At 40.7% G+C, this 18,344-nt stretch overlaps 3 protein-coding genes across 3 annotated transcripts; 2 read left to right on the top strand and 1 right to left on the bottom strand.

The window, feature by feature from the left end:
- Positions 1–409: 409 nt before the first annotated feature.
- snrpf (small nuclear ribonucleoprotein polypeptide F) lies at positions 410–2,663 on the top strand. Its single transcript, XM_027021790.3, has 4 exons — positions 410–547; positions 944–1,069; positions 1,725–1,789; positions 2,431–2,663. The coding sequence occupies exons 1-4, from the start codon at positions 545–547 to the stop codon at positions 2,495–2,497; spliced, it is 261 nt and encodes an 86-aa protein (XP_026877591.1). The 5' UTR covers positions 410–544; the 3' UTR covers positions 2,498–2,663.
- Positions 2,664–3,340: 677 nt separating this feature from the next.
- Positions 3,341–8,527, top strand: amdhd1 (amidohydrolase domain containing 1). The gene is made up of 9 exons (XM_027021800.3): positions 3,341–3,824; positions 3,986–4,092; positions 4,194–4,258; positions 4,487–4,764; positions 5,127–5,352; positions 7,633–7,757; positions 7,873–7,966; positions 8,057–8,217; positions 8,390–8,527. The coding sequence occupies exons 1-9, from the start codon at positions 3,688–3,690 to the stop codon at positions 8,493–8,495; spliced, it is 1,299 nt and encodes a 432-aa protein (XP_026877601.2). The 5' UTR covers positions 3,341–3,687; the 3' UTR covers positions 8,496–8,527.
- si:ch73-71d17.2 (RPA-related protein RADX) lies at positions 8,493–14,167 on the bottom strand. The gene is made up of 15 exons (XM_027021798.3): positions 13,312–14,167; positions 12,980–13,131; positions 12,713–12,884; positions 12,414–12,522; positions 11,919–12,010; positions 11,654–11,779; positions 11,447–11,554; positions 11,185–11,358; positions 10,636–10,757; positions 10,470–10,543; positions 10,305–10,382; positions 10,156–10,205; positions 9,664–9,972; positions 9,212–9,364; positions 8,493–9,117 (listed from the first exon to the last, which is right to left on the bottom strand). Exons 1-15 carry the CDS (start codon positions 13,907–13,909, stop codon positions 8,993–8,995), a joined length of 2,442 nt encoding a protein of 813 aa, XP_026877599.2. The 5' UTR covers positions 13,910–14,167; the 3' UTR covers positions 8,493–8,992.
- Positions 14,168–18,344: the final 4,177 nt, after the last annotated feature.

Raw genomic sequence — 18,344 nt, 5'->3', positions numbered from 1 at the left:
ATAATTTATACTTATAATTTACATTTATCAGTTGGTGGTTTTGTAGTCTTGTGTGTTAATACTTTTGAATCAGATATCTGTGGTTGAGGTAATCTGGGCATGCCAACAACAGGCTAAGTCCAGCAGCTCCGAGGTACTCTATAACAATAACCATTTGTCTTTGCAGGACATCACGAGTGTTGCGCAAATGAATGAATCTGCGCAACAACTAGTTTAAACCTGAATCACTCAGAAATGTGGCCTGATTAAGTTTGACTACTCACTCCAACACACGGTAAATACGTTACAGCCAGTATTTCGAGTTATGGCGCCCTCTGTGCATCATAAAATGAAAAGTAAAACTACAACGAGAACGGTGACACGCATGATTACTCCAGGACAGCAGAGGCTGCTGTCCTGGACTCTCTCCACGAGTTGAGTTCAAAGGTCACTCGTTGTCCTTCCTTTTCCTGGCGGCAAGGCGTGCGAGTGTGCTTCAGAAATATATGTTTTTTCCAGTAAGCAATTTTGTATCGGTTTTGAAAACTCTTTTTGCTTCTCAGGCATGGTGAGTTTGGATTAAACCCTTTTTTTCTCAATGCGCGGCTTGATTCATTAGGCGGATGTGAAGAAGTTTTCATTCATTAGTATGTCGACAGGTCGGTTAGCTCTTTAGCTTTATGGCTAATTAGCTAACAAACGTAAGATTGTCGTTGCTGACCGTCAACTGATTTCGTACTAATCACACGAGACATTAAATTATATGATTTAACTCCTGCGTTTTCTGTATTTAACAAGTATATCGACTCTTGCTCATTTTTGTTGGCTTAGTTCCAGTTAGATTTCTGAAATCTATAACCGCTAAATGTAACAGTTGTTAGGTGAGTAACTAGTTGGCACTCACGTTGGTGGTAACGTAAAGGTTAGCTACCCTTCTGCTAAAACACCCAATGTCTTTTTTCAGAGTTTGCCACTGAATCCAAAGCCGTTCTTGAACGGTCTGACAGGAAAACCTGTGATGGTGAAGCTGAAATGGGGTATGGAATACAAGGGTTACTTGGTTTCGGTGGATGGCTACATGAACATGCAGGTATTGTAATGATAACGCTAGCTAGCTATTTCTTTCTCTGAACTTATACTATTTAATCATTTATTCCTCAGCCATGTCTGAGAAATAAATGATTAAATAGGAGATAAATAGGAGATGAGTAGCTATTGCCATTAGTGCTGCATCTAAAAATTGTTATAATGACAAATTACTTAAGTTTTTATATGCAGCAAACGCAGTACCCCCTGAGTAGTCTAGTATTTTAGTACCACAAAATTATTGGCATGTTGTCATAATCAACATATCAAATATTAGCAGAAACTTGTATGGGCCTACTGTTATGATTTGGTTATTATTATTATTGTTGTTGTTGTTGTTGTTGTTATACTGTTTACTGCCATTTACTGATATGCTACCATCTGTGTGAATATTCCAAAAAGTGGTGCAAACCACAAATATTGCTCTCTTCACCTGTTTTAGTAAATGTACAGATAAACTGATGCCCCAGCATGTGCAGTAATCGCTAAATAAATTTACATACACTATAAAATGAACAAAAAGGCTTTAAAAATACACAGCAGCTTTTTTTTTTTCCTAACAAAGTGCATGCCACCTTTTACTTAGATTATGAAACCAAAGAGGCATCAGATCCATGAATCCTAACTTGCTCTTTCCCTCTCTTGCGCGCCATGCCCAGCTGGCCAACACAGAGGAATATGTTGACGGAGCTTTGGCGGGTCACCTTGGGGAAGTGCTGATCAGGTAAGAGTACATTCAAATGTTGCACCACACAGATGCCTGCCCAGCATGTAGACTTACATTTTGGGCTGTATTCTGCCATGTCACCTTGATCACATACCCACCAAACTGGAAGCCTCTGGCACAATGCATTACAGCATTGTGTCATAAACTGGGTTTGATGTGCACTTACCAGCTACCTGAAGATGGGCTACAAACTACAAGCCCATCTGCAAATTCCAAACTTGGTGAGCTACCCTCTTGATCGCTGGTACATTTTTGAACTCTGGAACATTGCTGACTGTATATTGTGTGATAGACTATTCTCACCATGGTTATATGGTTAGGATGTTGAGCTTATCAGACCCTGAATGTTCCAGGGATCTTTACATTTCCATGTCTAGAAAGGCTAGAGGATGGCTAACAATAACTGCTATTAACCTGTACAGCTACAAGGTGTTACTAAAGTGTGTGGAGAGTGTATTTACATTGTACTTAATGCTGTAGTTGTTGGTATGCGTGTCTTGCTGGATAGTTTGTAATTAAGGCAAAGTATATTCATCCCTTGGTTTTTGCCATTCTATGCTTACACAACAAATCATTTATTTTTGACTTTTCCAAAAGCTATATTCATTAAAATTACTGTTTACTTGTCTGTTTTCCAGGTGTAACAATGTTTTGTATATACGAGGAGTAGAAGAAGAGGAAGAGGATGGAGAGATGAGAGAATAATGAAAAATGGTGTAGTTATGGAGTGAATATTAAACATGTGTGATTTAGTTTTTCAGTTGTATGGGGTTGTGTTTCCTTTTTTGAGGAATTCATGTGTTGGATTATTTTTTACATTGTAAAAGCATAATTGGATGACAATGGTGCAAATAAAATTATGCATTTTGTATTTTGCTTGTTTTTTTAATTAATTTGAGACTGATAACTGCCACTACACTCTTTTGAATCCAGATTTTGGTTATAGGTCACAGGTTATAGGAATACAATGTGATGTGTAATCCTTCAGATTTCTCTTAAATTCTCCTTGCACCCCACAACAGCTCCACACAACACACACACACAAATACACATACTCCACAGAACATCTTTACACAGGTAACAGCACACAGTGTTCCTACTGTCTCTCCACTGTGTGTGTGTGTGTGTAATATTATATATATATATATATATATATATATATATATATATATATATATATATATATATATATACACTGTACTATAAACTCTATTTGAAGGAACAGTAGGGTATTCACTATGACGTGATGTGGCGGATAAAACACTAGCTAATCTTTGCATGCTCTAATGTACAGTTATAAAATGTTTTCTAGAAGCTGACACTCAATGGTAGACGAATTTATACAAATTTGTTCCATGTTTATTTCAAGTAGAAATTCTAGTTTGTCCCCGGGAAATCATCACGATTAAAGATCCTCACGATCGGTCTGTCTTTATAGTTGTCCCTTTGACACGGCTGACATGAGAAATCCTGTGGCAGTGGGAGATTGTGGGTGATTGTTGTTGTTGTTGTTGTTGTTGTTGTTGTTGTTGCTCACTTTCTGACCAGTTCAGCGATGACAACTGGGTGGAAAGGGGCAGTGGTACGCAATCTACCTAATGTACAATCGGTTTGTTACTACTTTTACATTTCGGATTCAAACATGTAAACCTTTTTGTTTACCTTAGCGTTCTCACACTAGGTCCACACTGGTGATTGGTTTACATTTTTGAAATGGGATGCACTCCCACCCCCTGACACTCTCCACTTATAAATGACCTGTATGCCCCTCCCCTTAGGAAACCTTTGCCCCGAAGCTCGCTTCATTTTGGGCTTTGCTAATATTTACCTGCATTTTCAACTGTGAGTTCAGCGTTCTAAAAGTGAGTGTGCTCCAAAGGGCAAACTGGCAGAAAATGTCCAGCAACTTTAAGCTTTTGGTGAAGAATGCAAAACAAGTGGTTTTAGTGTGTAAAAATGGTGAGAGGTATCTGACCAAAGATGGGATGCAGAATTTGGCAGTGATTGAGAATGGAAGTGTGATAATTGGACAGTAAGTAATGTTTTTATATGATTATTAGGTGTGTGTGTGCATTCATTTCTGGTTGTTCAAACACTACTGAATAAGTAACAAAATGAATATGATGGTGAAGTTATGAAAATACCTTTGTTATACAAATGCATTGATTTATAATTGTTAAACTATTTATGCAGTGATGGACTAATAAAAGCTGTGGGGAATGCAGAGTCCATTGAAGCACAGTTCAGGGCAGCTGTGTTTGATAAAGTTCTGGATGCTACGGGCATGTGTGTTCTTCCTGGTTAAGTATACATCCTGCAGCCACTAACTTTCTCAGAGCAAATCTTCAAACTATCCTACCCAAAAGCCCCTTTGTTAACTTTACAGCATGCTCTCTTCTAGGCCTGGTTGATGCACACACTCATCCGGTTTGGGCTGGGGACAGAGTACATGAGTTTGCAATGAAGGTAGAGCAAAACGATCTTTAATCACTTACGTTTCTCCCTGCCAAATTATTCGGTTTTCCCAAATTAACTGTTTTTTCTATTATTTGATTAAATGTTTCTCTGTCACAAATAACATTTGTTTTTGAAGATATTAAATACTTCAGTAAGCTTGAGATTCGTGGTGAATTTGTCATGTATGTGATTCAGGATGTAAATAATAACTCTTTGTGTGTGTGTATGTGTGTGTAGCTAGCCGGAGCCACGTACATGCAGGTGCATGAGGCCGGCGGCGGCATTCACTTCACAGTAAGCCACACGTGTGCCGCGTCCCCGGAGTCTCTACTGGAGGGGCTGAGGGGCCGTCTGGAGCGCATGCTGAGGGCTGGAACTACGCTAGCAGAGTGTAAGAGCGGCTACGGCCTGGAGCTCCACACAGAGCTAAAAATGCTGAGTGTTATAGAGGCTGCTCGGAGAAACATGCCCATTGGGATATCCTCCACATACTGTGGGGCGCATGCTGTGCCCAGGTAAAACAAAATACCCCACACACTTGTCCTTTCTATTTCTCGCATATGTACAGTCTCTTGCTTAAGTAAAATTTTCAAATGTATAATCATTGCTAGTGTGTCTTCATAATGTAGCTCCAGCCTCACCGAAACACGTTTTTGCCATGTTACACTTGCTAACACACCTCAGCCAGTAATCAGCATCCTACAGCTGTAGGATACTTGGCTCGGGTGGATTAGGAGCTGTTATAAAATGCTCTGGCTGTAGGGTGCTCCCAGATGGGTTTTAGAACTGATGTTAAAGGGCACACTCACCTGTGCACTCACTCTCAGTGTGCTTTCTCTTACACACAAGTGTGTTCTTCACTTGTGTTCATGTCCAGAGGTAAGACTATGGAGGAAGCAACTGAAGATGTTCTGTCAGTCCAGTTGCCTGCAATACAAAAGCAAATCGCTGCAGGAAACCTTAACGTGGACAACATTGACGTGTTCTGTGAGAGAGGCGTTTTTGACCTGAGTGCCACCCGCCGAATTCTACAGGCTGGTAAAGACATGGGCCTCAACATCAACTTCCATGGAGATGAACTTCATCCAATGAACTCTGCACAGGTGTGTATGCATGCATACAGTTATGTGCAAAATAATAGCAGTCATACATCACTAATGTATTTAATTACTGATTTTGGCAGAAAAGATAATACAACATGGGAAAACATTTATGACTAGGTGTAGCCGAGTCGTGGGCAACCAACAGAATCAACAGTCATGACATGCACGCTGCTAATTAGGTGTCCTGGACTCATTTAATGAAAGAAGTGTGTTCAGATTAATAGCAGTGTGGAGTTCAATTAGTGAGGTCATTAATTCTATGAAGAAACAGGTGTCAATTATGGCCCTTATTTAAAGAAGGAGGGCAGCAAATGTTGTACCTGCTGGTTTTAGCCCTTGCATTGTACCGAAGGAGAAAGAACTTTGATCAAGAAGTTGATTAGAGAGGGGAAAACATATAAAGAAGTGCAGAAAATAATTGGCTGTTAAGCTGAAATGATCTCAAATACTTTAAAATGGCAAACAAAACCCAAAACACGTAGTAGGAAAAGAAACACTAACCTCCACGTAGATCATAGAATAACAAGAATGGCAAAGAAACATCCAATGATCAGCTCCAGGGAAATCAAAGATCATCTTCAGTTACCTGTGAGTACTGCAACAATCAGAAGACACCTACATGAAGCCAAACTATTTGCAAGAAACCCTCGTAAAGTACCATTGCTGAAAAAAAGACATGTTGAAAAGGTTACAGTTTGCCAAAGAACACATTGACTGGCCTAAAGAGAAGTGGTGCAACATTCTATGGACAGGGCAACATCCTGGTTCCAGACCAACAAGATTGATGTTATGAAGTGGCCAGCCCAAACCCCAGACCTCAATCTGATTGAGAATTTGTGGAGTGACCTCAGAAATGCTGTTTTTGATGCAAAACCCAAGAATGCAGAAGAACTGTGGAATGTAGTTCAGTTAACTTTGGCTGGAATATCTGTTCGCAGGTGTCAGATGTTAGTTGCCACACAGATGCAAAGCAGTTATCAGAAATAAAGGTTATATAATTAAATATTAGTTCAGTGATCAACAAAAAAGCTAAATCTGTAAACATCTTTCAGTTTATGCTGTAAATATTTGAGTTTGTAAATGAAAATGACACTGCCCATTATTCTTTTTTTCTTCATTTTAAGTTTAAAAATTGATATTTTGTTCATGTTTTCATTTGGAATTGAACGTGCAGTGCTCCCAGTGCCTTTGTCTATATGGAAATAAATGCTATTATGAGGATTGAGCTTTTTCTCAGTTGTTTTAAACACACTGCTATTATTTCGCACATAACTGTACATGCAGTGGATTCAGAAAGTATTCAGACCCCTTTACTTGCACACTTTGTGTGGATTTGATTTTCAATGGATAAAATTGTCCTTTTTACTCATCAGTCTACAGGTATTCCCCCCTATTCTTATACTCATTCACCATACATGACGAAGTCAAAGTGTTGTCAAAATTAATTAAAAATCAAAAACAGAAATTATTCATGCCCTTTATTCAATACATAGCAGCAATTACAGCTGCAAGTCCTCTTGGATACATTAAGCTTTGCACAATTAGCTTTGTTCAGTATATCTTATTCTTGACACATCCTCTCAAGCATTGTCAGACTTGATGGCAAGCATGTGCGCACACCCACAGCGTGAAGCTACCACAACAATTTACTGAAGATATGGTATTAGTCAGGCGATGTGCTGATTTATGGAGTGCTGAAGAGATGGTTGTCTGTCCAGTAGGTTGTCCCATCTCTGCACTGGACCTTCGGAGCTCTTTTACAGTATCACTGGGCTCTTTTTTCCCACCCTGACCAATACCCTTCTTGTCTAGATGCCCAATTTCGCCAGACAATGCTGACAATGCCATGTAAATTGTGGGTCTGTACAAAACCTGGTGTGTCCTTTGCAAACTGTCAAACCAATCATAAATGCAACAAATGGACTCATGGATAATTAAAGTGAACAGGATGCACCGGACCACAGTGTGGAGTGCCACAGAAAAGGGTCTGAATATTATTATATAAGGCAATAAGAGATTTCAGTTTTTGATTTTTAATTGTCTAAAACTCTAATGTTTTCACGTTATTAATATGGGTGGTTAAGTGTAGATTGATGGGCAAAATAGCAATTATATCAATTCAAAATCAAATCTACAACCCAAAGTGTTCAATAAGTGGTCTGACTACTTTCTAAATTCACTCTATATTCACATACTCAGATCTCAAAGTATATGCAAGCCTACACAAACATAACTAATGCACAGAATGTGTTAATTTCTTTCTGTTAATCTTGATGTCAGCTTGGGGCACAGCTTGGTGCTTTAGCAATAAGTCACCTGGAGGAAGTGACAGACGAGGGCATTGCTGCCATGGCAACAACCAAGACATCAGCTGTCCTTCTGCCTACCACTGCCTATATTCTCAGGTAGATGTTCAAAGTAAAAATGCTATAAATATTTTAACAAAGCATTAAGTTATGTACCATGCATGACCCACAGCAGTATAGTGGTAATGAAAAATTCTTTGTATTGTCAACAAAGGCTTCCCTGTCCTCGTGCCAGAGATATGCTGGATGCTGGAGTTATAGTATCTCTGGGCAGTGACTTCAACCCTAATGCTTACTGCTGTTCAATGGTAACTAGCATATGTGTACAGAAACATTCACGGTATGCAGTGAAATAATGCATTTCTTAGGGTTGTTAACACTTTTTTTTTTTTTGCTAGCCCTTGGTAATGCACCTGGCCTGTGTAACACTACAAATGTCGATGCCTGAAGCTCTGGCTGCCGCCACTATAAACGCAGCCTATGCTCTTAAACGCTCACACTCACACGGATCACTGGAACCCACGAAACAAGGAGATCTACTTATCATCAACGCCCCACGGTACACACAAACACAAAAAGTTAGATTCAAATGTTAGGTACATGGTCTTGTATTAGGCCATTTAAAGTGTTGTTATGATTATAAACTGATGGAATGGCAATTTGTATTTGGAGAGAAACTAGGAGCAGGGTTTAGAGAACAAATCTGACTCATTGTTTTGTGCTTCTGACAGATGGGAGCATCTTATCTACCAATTTGGAAGCCATCAGGAGCTTATCAGATTTGTCATCATCAAAGGAAACATTGTTTATGAAAATGATAAAGTCCTGGACCTCTGAGTGTACAAACACATTTATTTCAAAGGGTTTGTGTCATAAGATACTAAACAGTCAGAATGAAGAAATCCAAAATTACACAAGTTACTATGAAGTCATACTTACCTTACAAAATAAGATATAAATAATATGAAATTAGTTATTAACAATAAAAAAAAAAAGGTATTTACATTTGTCCAAGCTGAAATTGCTTCCATTAGGTGTTTTAAAATAATTGATCAGGGTACTGGTCATTTCTCTGTGTGTGTGTGTGAGTGAGAGAGAGAAAAAAAGTGTGCAAGAACAAGATTATTAACACTTAATTATTATATTAATAATGTATTTCATTTTGAAAACATTAAGACTGTAAAACATATCTGAATTTCAATAATAAAATTTGACCATTTCTACTATTTATATCCAGTTATGACCAAGAATATTATACATGAAAACGGAATGTTGGCCTTCTCCCCAGAAGACTTAGGCTGGAAAAGGGACGTCTACTTTGTTCTAAAGGACAGTCAGCTTCGCAGAGGAAAGGCACGGTTTAGGACGAGTTCCACTTTGTCTTCACCCAGTGCACACGCCTCAAGCACACATACTAGTCTCTTATTTGTCAGTTGTGTTGCTGTGGCAATCAAGTCAGCTGTGGGTGAAAAAATAGAGGTGATAACTGAAGTACCACGCTCATCGTAATGAATGACCAACTTGACCACCATCATCGTAATGAATCATGTTACCTGGGCTTGGGGGTGGGGCATGTGGAGAGAAGCCACCATGTGACAGTACAGAAGCCCAGGTGTTGTCATGTGTAAGGGGGAGGGGCATCCAGTGGAGGTTGCCAGGAGTGGCAGGGATGAAGAGGACATCCAGCATAAGTCCATCTGACAGTACTACACACACATTTACATTTATGGCATTTAGCTGACACTTTTATCCAACGTGACTTACGATTATGACTGAGTACAACTTGAGAAATTGAGGGTTAAGCGCCTTACTCAGGGGCCCAACAGTGGGGCTTGGCAGTGGTAGAGCTTGAACCAGCAACCGTCCAATTACAAGTCAAGTACCTTAACCACTGAGCTCCCACTGCCAGACCCACACACATTAGGTCCAGACAGTTACCTGGCAATATATTTGTGCTAATGTGTATGTGGGATAGAATGACAATGTTCTGAAATTCCGTACACACCTCTCATTGTTAATGTGAAGTAGCCAGTGTAGCAGGGGGCGGGGGTGAAAGACTCCAGCTCTCTGTGTGGGAGGAGTTTCTGGAAACTGTTGGTCTGCATTCCCACGGCAGTAGCCTGGACATGCCGTCGTTCATAACAAAAGCTCCTTGGCAACGTCTCCATAGCAATATGAGTTAAACCAAGGCGGGACGACATGGGGCTAGTGGGTGGAGTGGAGAACTCTTCTTCTTCTTCCTCATCTTCATCCTCCTCCTCCTCCTCCTCCTCTCCAATCAAAAATTCCATAGCTCCGTCAAACAAAGAGAACTCTAGAGAAAGGAATGAGACAGCACAGATAACCTCCTAGAAAATATCTCCAATAACTGCACTTGATCTTACACTACAAATTTTGCTTTCATATCAATTACATTCATGACACTTTCTTAAATGCTGCACATCAAGCTCCAGATCAAGGTCACTGATACTTAGTGTGCCTGAAGTCACATTCTCACCATTCTCGGGGTCCTCCCCTGTTGATGCCTGCTGAGGAGGCGGAGCTAGCCTGACAAAATGGAACACAAGCTGATGCATGCTGGGTCGGCAGTACAGCGGTAAGCATGGACCACAAGTGTCTCTCTGTCTATATATGTGCACACACTACCTCTTCCTGCAGCTGCTGTTGGGCGTGCCAGTGGGGAAGAGCAGCTTCCTCTTGGCTGGAGTTCTGAAAGGTTCTGGCCTGCAGTGCCAACCAAACAGCAATCACCCACATGCACACTTGCAATGAATACTGAATGCCAGACATGGCAGCATCCTGCACACGCACCCCTCTCTCTGTCTTGCCACTCTGGGGCTGAGTTGAGCAGACGGTGGGTCTGAATACCGCACCCTCTCAGGGCCCTGGAGGAATCAGAAAGAGCCCGTTACAAAACTGATAGCAATACTTAGGTGCCATTAGGAATGGGTGTGTGTGTTTGTGTGTGTATATACACCTCTCTGCTGTGGTAGCAGGCTGCAGTGATCGTGCACTGAACGGCGAAGCGTCGCCTCTCTCTGTAATGCATCCTACCACACTGCAGCTTCATTTCACCACCACTGATCAGACCAGCTTCCCCTGAACACACACACCTTTCATGTTTCTCTCTCAGATAAATCGAAACATAAAAATGACCGAGGAACATAACAGCAAACAGATCAAACTTATGGGCAGGTTTCTTTGTTTCTCTAAGTCTGTTACTCCATCTCAACAAGTATCATTGTTGTATCTACCCCCATAAAATGATCCAACATGGAGTGCTGAATGTTTGTCAAGAACTGAAAACCAGTCTACTATTTCTTACCCAATTCAAATCTCAACCCTCCTAAGCCAGGTAATCAATGACTGTACAATTTAGCTGGCTCTGGCATAATGGGATCTGCAACAGTATAAACTGTAAATTAGAGAGTGTATGCCTTGCACGTACTATTAGACTCAAAAGCCTGTCAGCCATAGCGAAGTGTGGCCATGTTGCTGCAGGGATTATTGTGTTCTCTTTCTTTACCTTGCCTGCTGTCCATGAAGCTCTGCATGGAAACAGGAAGGGGTGGGTAGCTGAAGTGTCCACCAATCACAGCCCTGTCTAGCACGCTGGCCTCGTCCACCTGCTTCAGCCACTGCAAGAACTGTCGAACTGGGCGGAGCCCTCTGTATGGCATCACAGTGCGAGACCCAGTACCTGCATACCATCAGCCAGTCACAGCTTAGCTATGCATCATTTACCAAGCGTGTAGAGCCAGGTAGGTAAGTGTGTGTGTTTGTGTTACCTGTGCAATACACCTGAGTAAGTGGTGTGTTGGTCAGATACTCAAAAGCTGTAGCACTGCCTACTGTATTTCTTATAAGCTTGAGCCTCGTACAAACAACCAGTGACACTGAGAAAGATAAGAATAGAACGATTATTATTACATTGCAATTCTGTGTAGCCATGGTACAAGAATAAATATAGTACACCACAGAATAAGAGAAATTACTTGGTTGGATTTGACTCTGTATATCCGGCTGTGATGTAGAAAAAAGCTTGATTACAATTGGCTGGTCTGAAGTCCCATCCTGCAACTGGAGCCATCTGTACTCTTCGATTTCTGACCTCCGCCCATCTTGAAGAAAGTGAAGGGCTTAAGAGCTGCTCATAAAATGTGCTACCACAAGACAAGATCAGAGTCACAAGATACAAGATAGTCTTGCATATTCACACTCGGCTGCGGCATGAGTGTGTTTGCTGCATATGTGTCTTACCTTTACTCCTGATACGCTCTTGTCTACCCACAAAGATAACCACACCAATGACATCACAGATGTTACTAAGAGGACAGTTTAGTAGCTCCTGCCTGGAGGGTAATTGAATGCAAAACAGTTAACAAAATGGTGAGGGGAAAAAAAGTCACATAAAAAGGACTTTAGCTTTCTCATTACTAAAACATAAGTATGCAGGGAGCTCTTAAGGTCAGTCACATTATATGTGTCACTTATAAAAGTGGTAAGAAAAAGCAACATGGGGAAACTAGGAGAGTTACAAAGACAATTCTGGAATGCTGGAACATAGGGCGCAAAAACCTCCAACAATATTTAACGGTGTAAAATGGAACAGTCTTAAGATCATAACATGCCAGTCAAGGAGACTTTTGCTCAAGATGAGGGATCAAAGATACATAACATAGTGTAAGAGCCAGAGAACCTGCACCCAAGAGCCATGCAAAGAGAAGCTCCACTCTTTATGAGGTAGGTGCATACCTGGAGAGGAAGTTGTGTGGCAGGTCTGGTAAACTCCAATCCGGAGACACTTGTTGCGGCGGAACGATGCCGACTTTAGCGGTGGGATTTCTGGAGTTTAGACTGATCTCTGAGTGACAGGCAGAGGGAGAGGAAGAGACAAAGCAGTTCCAATGACGTACTGAAAAACACAAGCTACTGAACAAGACTCAGAGAAGCTTTTTCCACTTGTGACAAGTATGTTGGGAGTGAGGATGCATGGGAAATGTTTTTAATAGAGTTGCAATGGAAGTGGAGCTGCTTGTGATGTTTCTTTGTACCGATATTCAGCTCCGAGTCCTGTCCACTGCGGCTACTGTAGCTCTCTTTCACCCGGTACCGGCTCAGCCTCAAAACCTGACCAGGCTGCAGGCAACGGTACCAGTCCAAACAAACAGTGTTCCACAGCACCACACACACACTCATGGAGCCATCCCCAACCTGTAGCTCTGCCTGTGACAGAGATGGGGGGGTGGGCAAGGAACAGTGAATTCTATATGTCGACTGCAGGTAGCTTTCACGCCATCGTCATAGACAGGATCCCTGACCTTATATGGACATTCACAACTCTGTTCTGCTTTTCCATAATACATCAGTCTGGACTTGTGAAAAATCCGCACGCACAGAGCACCTCTCGGGCGCCGTGAGCCGCTCAGAAAACGCCGACGAAGCTCTGCTAGTGACACTACTGGTTGTCCGTCTGTTAAAAGAACATCATTTGTCAGCATGAACAGAAATACACTGTTAAACAATAGCAGCACAGGGTAAAAAACTAATTGCAACACAAGAGAGCTGGTCACTGTTTAAATGTTTTAGTGTGTTTTGATATTAATGCGCAGTTTCCCAGCAGGTTTCGCTGAGGCATAGCGAACCTACCTACCTTCCACTACCTCTTCTTCAGACTCATCTTCGCCAGCTTCAGAGGTTGGTGGTGTCTCTCGCCACAATTCCCCCGTAAAATCGTGATTATTCCACAGCGGGAGATATGTACGTCTCCGCGCTCGCAGCGGGAGGAGGCTCGGCTCGGACCCCATCCAAGGCAGGGACACAACATTCACCGAAGAGAGTGCGCAGAGAGCTGCATCGCAGCTCGACAGATTATCCACGTCAAGGCTACAGATATTCAATGTTCGACAGTCTCCTTCGCCGGAGTCCCCAGCCGAGAAGATCACATTTCGCACAACGCCGCCACAACGAAGTCTATTCCTGTAAATAAGTCTGTTCAAGCTGGGGTCCAAAGAAACGCGTATTTTGCAGTCGCCGTCGGTGATGGTAGCGTCAAACAGACTGTCTGACATGGAAATACTGTCTGGAAAATGTAAAACAAAATCTGGGTCTCTTCCGTAACGCTCAAGAGACAGCACGTACAGCGGTTCTCCTTGTGATTTGACTCTGATCGATCCAGAAGAAGCCGCTGTAAGTTTAGCTAGACGTCTTCCAAGCGCACAACCTCCAGAGGCGCTTGACATCGCGGCCATTTTCAGCCGAGCCAATAATAATAACAGTGCATTATGGGAGTTTGAGTCTCGAACTGCATTTCAGGGTACTTGTTAAAGGAGAAAATATGTAATTTTGGCTCTGTAATCTTTAACAGTAATCTTACACAGTAACAGTATCTTTTAACAGTATTTCTTTATTTTCGTGCGTGTTCTCCCATTGCATTGATGTATTGTTTCTATTTCAATGTACTATATGTTCCAAAGAGCATATTGTGAAATATTAAACTTCTCATCTCTTATTAAATAGAGGTTAAAATGTGTTAAGCAGTTGCATATGAATAAAATTTAAAATATGAGCACAATAATTGCCAAAACAAAAGCAATTGTATTTGTGCAGCATAAGCCATTTTTTTCGGCACACTTGTTCACTCCGGCCCACTTAATTTAAACAGATCTCACTATAATATATAGCTTCTCAAAAAGTTAAAATAAAATGCTTATAATACATTTATTATAACATTTACATGCTTTGTAAAGGCTAGGTGTAATTTAGACGGGTATATCTGAGTATGTTAATTCTATCCTAAGTTTGATACTGGGATGTATTTGTGCTTTATTAGGTCCACCTACCTTGTACCTGCAATCATAGACCTTTTTATCAGAAACACCTACCACAAATGATACCAGGAACGTCTTAACTGGAAAATGCTACACTGACATAAATAATCATTATCATATTTGGAGAGAATTTTATATGAATACTTCAAAACATGTCAGAACATCCCTGCTCCTGTGATACTCCCAGCCCGGCACATTTTACTTTCCACAAATCAGTTGGAATAGGTGAGATAGAACAGGGAAAAGGACTCAAATGTGCAGGGCATGGTGTGTTCCAGGACCAGAACTGGAAATCAGTGGCTTAGGAAAAGACTTCCTTCATTCTTCCCTAGACTGTGCATTGCAAGTTATGGATGGAATAGCACTTCATGATTAGATTTTCTTGTCCATAGTCATTTCAGATAAATTGTTGAATGTTTAATGTTTACATAAAGTCAAAAGATTTTGTACTGTAAAGTATGCATTGATTAGGAAAAAATGTGCAAAAATGAAGTGCACAATGTAAAAAACTTTGTGTAGTGGCTAGCAATTTAACTGTTTTTACTCAACTAAAATAAATATTTTGATTGAAACAAAGGATGATGATCATTCAGAAGAATAAAGACACATCCGTCTAAATCACACAAACACTTTAAGTCAACCTCTGTCTTATTCAATGTTATAATGTGGGCTACATCTTCACATACAACTCCCAGTGTTCTTCTGACCCAGCTTTGCAGTCATGTCGCTTGACAGGATGTGACCACTATTTTATATTTAAGTATTTTTACACTCTCAATAAATTTCAAGTGGACCCAATGTATTCAAGTTACCCTCATTTCCCGTAATAATATTCATAGATTGACCTCACAAACACAATGTCTACTCAAAATCACGTTTTTTAAAAAATAAGCAGAAAGGACTCTTTGGCCTCTCGGTCATCTCCCTGCAAGACCTCACTGAGGGCTTTCTGGTGACCCTCCTCAGTCATAGGCAAAAATCTCAGACATGCCCACAGAACAGCGTCCAATTTCTGTCTACCCATAGCATAGCAATAGCTGCATCCCTTGCAATTCCTGGCTCCTGCATGAGAGGCAGAGTGCAGATTAGAGTTACATTAGAGTTATTAGAGTCAGAGTTTGATCATCTCGGTCATAAACCAAATTAAAATGAGGAATAAATACTCAATCAGAAGTAGTGCCTTAGGAGTCAAAGGTCGATCTCCCTAGATCATACTTTATCACCAGAGTAAATGTTTTTCCTATTTGCCAACAAGGTCACAGTGAGAGTGGCATGCATACCACAGGAGGTATTGAAGGAACGAGGAAAGTCATAGAACCTGCTGAAGGGGTAGCTGATAAAGAATAAGTTATAGTACAAGCAAGCACACACACACACACACACATATCTAAATTGGCATTTGGTTATACACTGCCTGGCCAAAAAAAGGTCACCACCTGGATTTAACTAAGCAAATAGGTAAGAGCCTCCCATTGGATAATTACTGTTTGGGTGATTATCTTTCAACTGGCAACAATTTATTTAACCGTAACTGATGCAGTGAGTCGCTTCTCATTTGTTAAACAACCATGCTGAAAGACACATCCTGTGGTCATGGAAAAGATGTTAATCTGCTTCAGAAGGGTCAAATTATTGGCATACATCAAGCAGAGAAAACATCTAAGGAGATTGCTGAAACTACTAAAATCGAGTTAAGAACTGTCCAACGCATTATTAAAAAGTGGAAGGACAGTGGGGAGACATCATCTTTGAGGAAGGAATGTGGTCCAAAAAAAATCTTGAATGATCGTGATCAGTGATCACTTAAATGTGTGGTGAAATCAAATCGTAGAAAAACAGTAGAACTCAGGGATATGTTTAATAGTGAAAGTAAGAGCATTTCCACATGCACAATGCAAAGGGAATTCAAGGGATTGGGACTAAACAGCTGTGTAGTCTTAAGAAAACCACTTGTTAGTGAGGTTAACCGGCAAAATCGGCTTTAATTTGCTAGGGAGCATAAAGATTGGACTCTGGAGCAATAGAAGAAGGTTATGTGGTCTGATGATTCCAGATTTACCTTTTTCCAGAGTGATGGGCGCATCAGGGTATGAAGAGAGGCGGCTGAAGTGATGCACCCATCATGCCTAGTGCCTACCGTACAAGCCTGTGGTGGCAGTGCTATGATCTGGGGTTGCTGCAGTTGGTCAGGTTGGTCAGCAACGTTATGTGCCCAAAGAATGAAGTCAGCTGACTACCTGAATATACAGAACGACCAGGTTATTCCATCAATGGATTTTTTCTTCCCTGATGGCACAGGCATATTCCAAGATGACAATGCCAGGATTCATTGGGCTCAAATTGTGAAAGAGTGGTTCAGGGAGCATGAGACATCATTTTCACACATGGATTGGCCACTACAGCGTCCAGTTCTGAACAAATATTGAGAATATTTGCGATGTGTTGGAGAAGACTTTGTGCAGTGGTCCAAATCTCCCATCATCAATACAAGATTTTGGGGAAAAATTAGTGCAGCTCTGAATATAAATAAATGTGACATTGCAGAAGCTTGTGGAAACGATGCCACGGCGAATGCGTGCCGTAAACAATGCTAAAGGCGATCCAACGAAATATTAAGACCTTTTTTTTTTTTTGGCCAGACAATGTATATTCCACTGAACGTGTTGTAATTAATTCATAACCTGCTTGAGTCGACATTTATGATGACTTTTAATAAGAAATTACCCGAGGCATCCCCAAACAGCTGACAACAACAAAACCTAAAAAATAATTTTAACTACGTTCGTACAATTTTCAAACGTGCAAAATTAGCTAGCGTTAGCTAGCCAACCTACATTACAGGTAAACATTACTGCTAGCCTAATATTAATATACGGTTAACTAAAAAACGGAATACTGATTGTAAATTACACACTAACATAAAAACGATTTTAGATGTTTAGTCGTTAGTCATGCTAAATAGTATGTGAAACTACAATTTCACTCCCTACTTACAACCAATATCTTAACTCATACGACGCCTGCAAAACAAACAGAGCATATGGAAAGCCGAAGTAGTCAAAATTCGCCTCAAATCAAATGCGTTTTATTTCTAAACCGGCGGGGAAAAAAGCAGAGTTTTGGATGTTTTTACGCCACAGAATACACCGTAAAAACAATTAAAAAATGCTGTATTTTATGGCGTTTATATGTCACTTTAAAACGGTGTAAAAAAAAAAAACCCGCCACTTTAAGGTACCATAAAATGGTGTTTTTCTGCCGACTTGACGTACCTGCAACGCATTAAAAGTGGTGCTTTATAACCTATAAGATAACCTAATGAGCTACACCTAAGAGTTTTTACCAGTATGATTTGCACTTTCTTTGCCTAATCCCTCACAAACAAGGTCAGACCAGGTCAGTTCACTACAGCTCTTATCAGTTGATAAACCAGTGCTCAAGTTTGTTTGTTTTTGGGATTCATATATGTGTTAATTCCTTTGATAATTAATTTACTCAAACAGTTCTTAGCTAGCTACGTTAGTTACCTTAGTTTAATAGACCAACCAGTTGTGACCATGGTTAGCTGCCTATTACAGCTGGAAAGTGTCAAGAAGAAACTTCCTCTTGTGTTGTCAATGGACACTTCTGCACTTGAAAATCCTGGACCTCATTAATGAGGTAAGGGCTATTTTAAATGAGTTAAACGCAGAATCTGTTAAACCAATAATTAGAGACAACTAACATAATTGGCTGCAAATCAAAGCTAACCCAAAGCTAGCCATACTTGACCAGTCATGAATCATTTCTGTTTAGACTGAAAGCAAGTTTGTCATCTTGTAGGAACAAATGCACATTTGTATCAAACCTGATGGCT

Source organism: Electrophorus electricus, chromosome 13 (genome assembly GCF_041902795.1).
Source record: "Electrophorus electricus isolate QZ-2024a chromosome 13, ASM4190279v1, whole genome shotgun sequence".
NCBI lineage: Eukaryota > Metazoa > Chordata > Actinopteri > Gymnotiformes > Gymnotidae > Electrophorus > Electrophorus electricus.
The sequence above is the reverse complement of the archived record's forward strand: the minus strand, read 5'-3'. Positions and strand labels throughout refer to the sequence as shown.

What these genes read in the sequence shown, in the direction of transcription:
- snrpf (XM_027021790.3), top strand. An exon ending in ATGGCTACATGAACATGCAG is followed by an intron (nt 1,070 to 1,724) that starts GTATTGTAATGA and finishes CGCCATGCCCAG; the next exon opens with CTGGCCAACACAGAGGAATA. An exon ending in CTTGGGGAAGTGCTGATCAG is followed by an intron (nt 1,790 to 2,430) that starts GTAAGAGTACAT and finishes TCTGTTTTCCAG; the next exon opens with GTGTAACAATGTTTTGTATA.
- amdhd1 (XM_027021800.3), top strand. Translation starts at nt 3,688, where the DNA reads ATGTCCAGCAACTTTAAGCTTTTGGTGAAGAATGCAAAACAAGTGGTT. An exon ending in GGGCATGTGTGTTCTTCCTG is followed by an intron (nt 4,093 to 4,193) that starts GTTAAGTATACA and finishes GCTCTCTTCTAG; the next exon opens with GCCTGGTTGATGCACACACT. An exon ending in ATCCAATGAACTCTGCACAG is followed by an intron (nt 5,353 to 7,632) that starts GTGTGTATGCAT and finishes TCTTGATGTCAG; the next exon opens with CTTGGGGCACAGCTTGGTGC.
- si:ch73-71d17.2 (XM_027021798.3), bottom strand. Translation starts at nt 13,909, where the DNA reads ATGGCCGCGATGTCAAGCGCCTCTGGAGGTTGTGCGCTTGGAAGACGT. An exon ending in TGAAGAAGAGGTAGTGGAAG is followed by an intron (nt 13,132 to 13,311) that starts GTAGGTAGGTTC and finishes TTCTTTTAACAG; the next exon opens with ACGGACAACCAGTAGTGTCA. An exon ending in AGGGGAGGACCCCGAGAATG is followed by an intron (nt 9,973 to 10,155) that starts GTGAGAATGTGA and finishes TCCTTTCTCTAG; the next exon opens with AGTTCTCTTTGTTTGACGGA.